Source organism: Tilletiopsis washingtonensis (assembly GCF_003144115.1).
Source record: "Tilletiopsis washingtonensis strain MCA 4186 unplaced genomic scaffold FA09scaffold_14, whole genome shotgun sequence".
Classification (NCBI taxonomy): domain Eukaryota; kingdom Fungi; phylum Basidiomycota; class Exobasidiomycetes; order Entylomatales; genus Tilletiopsis; species Tilletiopsis washingtonensis.
In genome coordinates, this window is record NW_020312011.1 from 661,728 (window position 1) to 670,077 (window position 8,350).

At 67.9% G+C, this 8,350-nt stretch overlaps 2 protein-coding genes across 2 annotated transcripts; one reads left to right on the forward strand and one right to left on the reverse strand.

Annotated features, from left to right (window-relative positions):
* Nucleotides 1-97: 97 nt before the first annotated feature.
* Nucleotides 98-2,136, forward strand: FA09DRAFT_320271 (serine-tRNA ligase). The gene is made up of 8 exons (XM_025740971.1): nucleotides 98-134; nucleotides 190-539; nucleotides 765-829; nucleotides 886-1,138; nucleotides 1,189-1,398; nucleotides 1,449-1,668; nucleotides 1,719-1,794; nucleotides 1,845-2,136. The coding sequence occupies exons 1-8, from the start codon at nucleotides 119-121 to the stop codon at nucleotides 2,014-2,016; spliced, it is 1,362 nt and encodes a 453-aa protein (XP_025597524.1). The 5' UTR covers nucleotides 98-118; the 3' UTR covers nucleotides 2,017-2,136.
* FA09DRAFT_330884 (hypothetical protein) lies at nucleotides 2,031-7,564 on the reverse strand. Its single transcript, XM_025742783.1, has 6 exons — nucleotides 4,678-7,564; nucleotides 4,425-4,622; nucleotides 3,984-4,376; nucleotides 2,299-3,935; nucleotides 2,190-2,250; nucleotides 2,031-2,134 (listed from the first exon to the last, which is right to left on the reverse strand). Exons 1-6 carry the CDS (start codon nucleotides 7,462-7,464, stop codon nucleotides 2,090-2,092), a joined length of 5,121 nt encoding a protein of 1,706 aa, XP_025597525.1. The 5' UTR covers nucleotides 7,465-7,564; the 3' UTR covers nucleotides 2,031-2,089.
* Nucleotides 7,565-8,350: the final 786 nt, after the last annotated feature.

Sequence of the window (8,350 nt, forward strand, 5' to 3'; positions counted from 1 at the left end):
GCAAGGCAGCGGCCGGCCAGCCCGCGGCACGTGACGCGGCGCCGCGCCAGAGCCTCACGCCCGAGCGCGAAGATCATCCGGCCTCGCCTCCTGCACCCATCACCATCCCTTGCCCGCCATGATCGACCTCATCAGTGAGCAGCGCAGACGCAGGCGTGCCGCACGGCGCCGCTCATGCGCACATCGCAGTGCTTCAGCCCGAGAAGGGCGGCGACCCGCAGGTCGTCAAGGACTCGCAGGCCAAGCGCTTTGCGCCGCCCGAGCTCGTCGACGAGGTGCTGGCGCTGTACAAGGACTGGGTCGCGACCGAGTACGAGCTGCAGCAGGTGCAGAAGGACCTCAACGCCATCAAGCGCGACATCGGCGCCAAGATGAAGGCCAAGGCCGACGCGTCCGAGGAGCTCAAGCAGAAGGCGGCGCTCGACGCGCGCGTCGCCGAGCTCAAGCCCGAGGTGGTGAAGAAGGAGCAGACGATGCGCTTCAAGGCCGGCCGCATTGGCAACATCGTCGGCGACATGGTGCCCATCAGCGCGACGGAGGTGAGTGCAGGCAAGAGGTGGCAGGCACGAGCGGCGAGAAGCGGCGAGAAACGGCGAGAGGCTTCGAGCGGGATTTGCGGCAGCTGCAGGCCAGTGCCGCCGATCGAGGCGCTCGCGATTGAGCTGCTGGCGGAGCTGAGCAGGGAGCGACCTGCATGCGGCGTCGTTGGCGCTGGCGGCCGGCTTCGCTCCGCAGAACCGCTCTGCTGACGGAAAGTGGCTAAGGACGACAACAAGGTGATGCGCACGTGGCACCCCGAGGGCCCGAACGGCAAGGTGGAGAAGAAGAAGTGCGTATCGGGCGTGTGCAGCTACGCCCCATCAGCTGCTGATAGACGAATCGCAGCGACATCCTGTCGCACCACGAGGTCATGATGCGCCTCGAGGCCTTCGACATGGAGCGCGGCGCCAAGATCTCGGGGCACCGCGGCTTCTTCCTCACCGGCGACGGCGTGGACCTGAACCAGGCGCTGATCAACTACGGCCTCGACTTCCTCAAGGGCAAGGGCTTCAAGAAGATGATGACGCCCTTCATGATGCGCAAGGACGTGATGAGCAAGACGGCGCAGCTCGAGGACTTTGACGAGGAGCTGTACAAGGTGTGTATCGCGAGCGTGTCTCGACGTGCTACCTGCTGACGCCCGGCCAGGTCACCGGCGACGAGGTCGACAAGTACCTCATTGCCACGTCCGAGCAGCCCATCAGCGCATTCCACTCCGACGAGTGGTTCGACCAGCCCGAGACGCAGCTGCCGCTCAAGTACGCCGGCTACTCGACGTGCTTCCGCAAGGAGGCCGGCTCGCACGGCAAGGACACGTGGGGCATCTTCCGCGTGCACCAGTTCGAGAAGGTCGAGCAGGTGAGCTGTGCGTGCTGCTGCGTGTCGGCGTTGTCTCACCGCCCGCGCAGTTCTGCATCACCGACCCGGCGTCTTCGTGGGACATGCTCGACCAGATGATTGCCAACTCCGAGGCCTTCTACCAGTCGCTGCAGCTGCCGTACCAGGTCATTGCCATTGCCTCGGGCGCGCTCAACAACGCCGCGGCCGCCAAGTACGACCTCGAGGCCTGGTTCCCGTACCAGGGCGAATACAAGGAGCTCGTGTCGTGCTCAAATTGCACCGACTACCGTGAGTGCTGCGGCGCTGCTTCGCTGTCTGATGCTCACACGCCGCTGCAGAGTCGCGCAGCCTCGAGGTGCGGTGCGGGCACAAGAAGCAGGGCGAGACGAAGAAGCACTACGTGCACATGCTCAAGTGCGTCGCCGAGCGATGCCAGCCTGGTACCTCACTGATGCACCCCACAGCGGCACGCTCTGCGCCACCGAGCGCGCGCTCTGCTGCCTCGTCGAGAACTGGCAAACACCAGAGGGCCTCACGATCCCGCCGCCGCTGCGGCCATACATGCAGGGCCGCGAGTTCCTGCCCTTCACGCGTGAGCTGCCCAAGGGCACCACGAGCTCGAAGAAGAAGGCCTAGGGACATAGGGACATGTAGAGCGTATGAATTGGCATGCGCATGCAGCTGGGTATCAATGTCGGGAGCTGGTGATCTACTTGTAGGGCGCCTTGCCGGCCTCGCGCAGGCTGTTCTCGCGCTGAGAGAGATGGGTTAGCTGTGCAGCTGGGCAATTGGCGGCGGGCACGGCTCACCTCGCGGTCGTCGCGGACGAGCCGCTCGATCTCGAGCGCGATTGCGCGCACCCAGAGGTCCCTGTACAGCGTCAGCCAAGGTGCGGAGGTGAGAACACACAACACGTACCTCTCGAGCCTCGAGCGCGCGCGCAGAACGAGGTGCTTGTGCGTTTTGTCGCCGAGCGACGGCAGCGACGTCGCACTGGCCGGCACCGTCGTCTGCTCGACCTGCCCGACCTTGATGCCGGCGCGCAGCTTGGCCTGCGGCTCGGCGGGCTGCTGCACGCGCTGCGGGCGGTAGCGCACCACAAACGTGCAGTCCTCGTCCTCGTCGATGCTCAGCAGGCCGTCGCGGTAGACGCGTGGTAGGCGATGCCGCTCGCTCGTGCTGGCCGTGCTGCCGCCGCCGCCGCCCTGCCCGCTCACCGCGCCGGCCGCCTCGGAGCGGCCGTTGGTGAGCATCTCCTCGCTGAGCTTGCCCGAGTAGACGTAGGCGTCGCGCAGGTGCACGACCGTCTCGTTGCGGCGGTGGAAGATGCCGGCGTTCTGCCGGCTGCGCGCCGTGCGCACCGACGTGACGAGCGAGAAGTTGAGCAGCCGGCCGGCGATGAGCACGTAGTGGCGGCTTGCAAACGGCGTGTACGCCTTGCGCTTGTGGAAGAGGCGCCCCGACCGCACGATGCCGCGGCAGCCCTGCAGCACGCACCAATTCCACAGCGAGCTGAGCATCGGCGAGATGCGCTCGGCATCCGCGCCGGCGCCCAGGAACGTCGCGCCCACGCCCTGGTCGTCGTCGTCATCGGCACGCACGCCCTGTTGAGCACGCCGGAAGCGGCGGTGCATCTTGGCGGGGTCGTAGCCGCTCGCGTTCATCAGCTCGAGCGCGTCGATCTTCTCGCGGCGCTTCCAGTAGCGGGCCAGCGCGGCCAGGCGCTCGATCCACTCGTGCGCAATGCGCGCGCTGTACGCCTCGAAGCGCGTGGCGCGGCCGTTGGCCATGACGATCTCGAATTGGCGGGCGCGACGCAAGACAGCGCGGTCCGCCGCTGCAGCAAGGCCCTCTTCGCCGCCAATGTCGCTGTGCACGAGGTCCGGCAGAGCGGTATTGGCATGGTCCGCGCCGTCCGGCGGCATGCCGTCGCGATGCACCGGGGCGCTTGTTTGGTGCTGCTGCTCCTTCACCGTCTTGGGTCCGGCAGCGCGCTCGTCGGGCAGCACGTGCGGATCGGCGCAGTCGTCGATGCTGGGACGGCGCACGGGGCCGTCGCCGCAGCTGCGCACGACGCACACATCGCGCATGTCGACGTAGCCGTCGCACTGGCTGATCTGCTCCAGCTGCCGCCGGCACTCGAGAGCCTCGAAGGCTAGCACCTGGGCGCGGACACTGTCCTCGTCGCCGGACGCGACGGACGCGGTCGTGATGACCTGGTCGCGCAGCGATGCGAGGCCTTCGTCGCGTGACGCGCGCCGCTTCTTCCTGCTGTGCGACTTGCGCGACGGTCGCACCGGTGTGCCGGCGTCTGGCTGCTGCGCCATCGTCGCGAGGTGACGATCCGGCGGACAAGCGCGAGTCGGCCGGCAGACGAAGATGTGTCCGTCATGCGTCGTCGCGTAGAGGCGGCTCAGCGCGCCAGAGACGGGCTTGACGCGCCACAGGAAGCCCTCAATTGCCGGCGGCTCCTCGAGCAGCTGGCCGGTGGCGCTCTTGACGGCCGTGGCGTAGTGCGTTGCCGCGCGCAGCTCAAGCGAGGGAAGCTTTTGCGACTGCGGGTGAAGTCAGCATCAAGCCAGCCGCCGCTTGTGTCGACTCACCTCTTTGACAACAGACCCGCACAGCACGGCCCAGTCGCGCGCCTTGCCGTCGACGGTCGTGTCCTCGCGCACCCAGTCCAGCGTCGTGCCGGTGCGCCAGGCGAGCTCAAAGGCGACGCCCGCGTGCTCGACGGCAGCAATCATCTCGCGCCAGTCGGCCTGCTCGCGAGCGAGACTGAGCACCGTGCCGATCAGGTTCTCGCGCGTGAGGAGCTTGAAGCCCTCGCCGCGGCCGAGCGCCTCGACAAAGTCGGCCGGCACTTCGTCAGGGATTGGGATGCGCACGCGAACGTCCAGCGCAGGCACGTGCACCTCGAGCGTCTCGGGAATGGTGCCGCCGAGCTCGCGCCACAGCTCCCACATCCAGTCGGCCGCGACGGTGCGAGACCGCGCCTGCAGCGTGTGTCAGACAGGAGCACGACAAGGCGGCGCTCTACTCACGTCGAAGAGCACGACGTGCGTGCCGTTGCGGCGCAGGTGCAGCTTGCCCTTGTGGTCGCCGTCGCCGGCGGCGTACGACAGTGCAAAGATGCGGTCGATGGGCGAGTAGAGGGAGAGATACGTGCTGCTGCGCCGCAGCGGCACAATGTGGCGCAGCTTCAGCCGGCTGGCGTGGCCCAGTGCCTTGGAGGTGAATGTCTGCGCGCGAGTGATCAGTATGTGCCAGGTACTGAGAGGTCCAAGCTACACGCACCGGGTCGTCCCAGATCTCGAGGCGCCCCATGCGCAGCAGCACCATGTACTCGCGCCACGGCTCGCCATAGAGTGCGACCTTGCGTGCCGCGTTCTCGTCAAAGTCTGCCGGCACGTCGGTCGAGGGCGTCCATCCCAGCTTGACGAGCATGCGGTCGCGCTTGAGCGCGGTGCGGCGTGTCGGCGCCTCCTCCTCGAGCAGCACACGCTCGAAGGAGCCCGGCCGAGAGAGGACCTCTTCGGGCGGCGCAGGAACGTCGTCTCCGGATAGACTGCGGCCAGCGGCAGAGAGCTGCGCAGCCTGTCCGCGAGTGAAGAGGCTAGCCGTGAAGCTGCGGCCACCTGCGCCGGCGTCGCTGCGGCTCTCGAACTGCACCGTCTTGCGCTGCGGCGTCGCAGTCGGACGCACACGTCCTGGCTGCATGTTCGGCGCTACGCTTACGTGCGACGGCGCATCGCCCATCTCGCGACGGGACTCCTCGGTGGCCGCAAGCACGACCTCGTGGTCGCTTGCAGTCTCGTCGCGGCCGTCGACTGGCTGGCCGGCATCGCTCTGGCGGCGCAGCAGCTCGTGTGTCGCCTCTGGGAACTTGTCTTCTGCGGCAAGCGGCGGCTCGGGATGGGCGCGCGACTGCAGAGACGTCATGGCGCCGGGCGACTCGCTGAGGTGCTGCGTGCGGGTGCCGATCGACTGTTCACTGTCCTCGCGCAGCATCGTAATCGCCGCCTCCTTTTTCTTGCGCTCCGCCTGGCGCGCACGGAATGACTCGAGGCCCGCCCGGCTGTCCTCGAGCATCTTCTTGCCCGACGTCCCGAGCGCGAAGCGAGAGCTCGCCTTGGACGCGGACTGGGCGCTCATCAGGCTGACGACGTCGCTCCAGCCCTGGCGCGACTCGATGGCAAAGCTGCTCTCGTGCTCCGCGCCGCGCGTATGCGGCACGCTGATGAGGGACGCGAAGGACGCCGAGCCTCGCAGCGTGCGGTCTACAGGGACGGCCAGCCCTCCTGGCGGCGCAGGCGTCGACGATGCGTCATCGGCCACGGGCTTGCTCGGCAGTCCGGTGATCTGCTGTGCATCGCCGCCCTGTCGCTCAACCTCCTTGGCCGCGTCGACCTTGTCGTCCGTCTTTTCCTGCGCCTGTCTCGCCATTGAGCTGAGAACGTCGTCGGCGCTGCGGGGCGCACCCTCCTCGGCCGCTGGTGTCTCGCGTAGGATGCGTGCGGCATCGCCCTGCGGCGGGCCGTACGATGCAGAGCTCAGGTCTGCCTCGCTCTGCAGCGCGGCGAGCGCCTCACGGCGGGCCTCGACGACCTGCCAGAAGCGCTTGCCGACCTCGTAGCTGCCGCCGACCCACTTGGTGCCGCCGCCGCTGGTGCCCACGCGCACCTCGCTACCGTGGCGCGCGTGCCCGCTCGGCGGCGGGACATCGCGCGAGGGCCGCTTGGTGTCCTTGATGCCCAGTGCTGCAAACAGCCGCGCGCGCACGCCGCCGCTCGCGCCGAAGCTGCCCTCCGTGAAGCGCGTAGCCACGGAGCCCTCGGTGCCGAACGTGCCAACGGTGCTGGCGCGGCTCATGCGGCTCGCCCGACTGGCGCGGCTGGCGTCTCGTGGGTGCTTGCCGCGCCCGTGGGACGTGCTGCGTGCGTGCGGCGGGTGCCCGACGCCAGCGTTGAGGCGTGCACGCGCCCGCTCCTTGAGCCATGCAGCTCGAGCGGCGGCCTGCTGCGCCGAGGCGGTCTGCGCTGGGACGGCATCGTCGCGCGTCGTGCCGGCGTCGTCGTGGGTCGTGCCAACGTCTTCGCGGGTCGTGCCGACGTCGTCTCGTGTGGTGTCGGCATCGTCCCGCGTCGTATCACCGTTGTCGTGCGTCTCGTCGATAGACCCAGCGCCGTCTTCTGTCCGCGCAACGCTCGCCTCGGCAAGGGCCCGCCCATGCGAGCGCGTCAGGCTCGACGCAGAGAGTGACGTCCGCATCTGTGCGCGTCCGCCCTGGCGCTTGCCCAGCATGCTCGCGTCCGACTGCTGCGGGCGCAGCACCGCCAGGCCGGCGCGCCGCGGCGTCACGGGGCTCACGCTTGTGTCGATGGTGAGGTGCTCGCCGAGCGCAGCCCGGGCCGCTCGGGCCTCGTCCTTGCGCGCGGGCGTGCGCGGCGGCGAGCTCGGGCCGCCGGCCTCTGTCCGCCACGCCGATTCCGAATCGCTCTCCTCGGCGACGGGGAGGTCGAGCAGCGGCAGCGTCTGCTGCGCCTCTCCCGGTGCGGTGTCGGACGGAATGTCGCGGCCCAGCGCCCCCATCGCGCTGGCGTCGCGACGCAGGCCGCGCCGCAGCGCCTTGCGCGCCTCGGCAGCGGGGCGCCCCGTCGCGTCGCCCTCGGAGAGCACGCTGTCGGGCAGCGAATGTGCCGACGCAAAGCTCGCCGCGGATGCCTCGCGCGAGAGATGCCGCCGCTGCATGCGAAAGGCCGCAAAGGGCACGCGCTCCGACTTGGGCGACACGAGGTCCGGCGGCGGCGGCGGCGCTGCAGCGGCGTCGAATGGCGCCGGCGCATTGGTCACGAAGCCCGGCGGCGCTTCTTCGACTGGCAGCACGACGTCCTCGGCGTCGATGCCCGGCCGGGCGCCGCGCGGCGTCGCGATGATGAAGCCCAGCGGCGCGCCGCCCTCTGCCGCGTCGGCGAGCTCGTCGGCGGCGATGGCCTGCGCGAGCCCCTGTGCCGCCGCCGCCGGCACGGCCGTGGGCCCGAGGTAGACGCGGCGGAAGTGGTGCGGCCCATGCGGAGGCGGCATGGGGTGCAGGCCCAGAGTGAGGAGAGAGGTGCAGAGCGTCTGCCACGGTGGTGAAGAGAGGGAGAGCCGCGCGCACGCCCGCAAGCGCGAGGGTGTTGTGGTGCGGAGTGGAGGTGCGGTCAGGGGCGCGCGGCGCAGATCACCGACCAGGCCGAGGTGTGGCTGGCAGCGGCTGGTCACTAGTTGGGGTGGAATTGTGCAACTCACCAGCCATGCAAGGCAGGCTATTATTGACTTATCAATGTGCAAGGCACAAGCAAGCACATACTGTAGTCAATCTGGCCAGTCTTCTCAGCCTTGCGCAGCATCTTCTTCTAGGTCTGCACAGCAATGTTGCTTGTGAGGACCTGTTATGCCAGCGCCAGGCAGAGAGCCTCAGCCTGCTGCTGCTCTTGCTGCTCCTGTGCAAGACGCAGAGTTCTGGCCAGACCATGCTGCTCCCAAGCAAGGCAGCAAGCGTCTGCTTGCTGCAGGCATCCCAGATGGCCAGGCGCGCCTTCTGCACAAGGCTGTAGCCTGCCTTTGACCTGACCTGCCTGACAGGTGAGCTGCATCAACAATTGCTGCGCCAGCGCCAAAGCTGCCTAAGCTTGTGCAGTTTGATGACCGCTCTAAGGCAGCTTGACCCAACCTTGCTGCGCCTCAAGGCATCTAGATAGTTGACATGCCTACGCTCTGCCACAGCTACTTGCTCAAATATGCTGCTTGGGTTACAGTCCCTTGCGCCTGGAGGCTCTTGCTCAGTTTGGTATTGCAACCAGCTGTTGCCCGTGCTGCAGCTTCAGCGTCTCTTAGGGTTAGGGTTAGGGTTAGGGTTAGGGTTAGGGTTAGGGTTAGGGTTAGGGTTAGGGTTAGGGTTAGGGTTAGGGTTAGGGTTAGGGTTAGG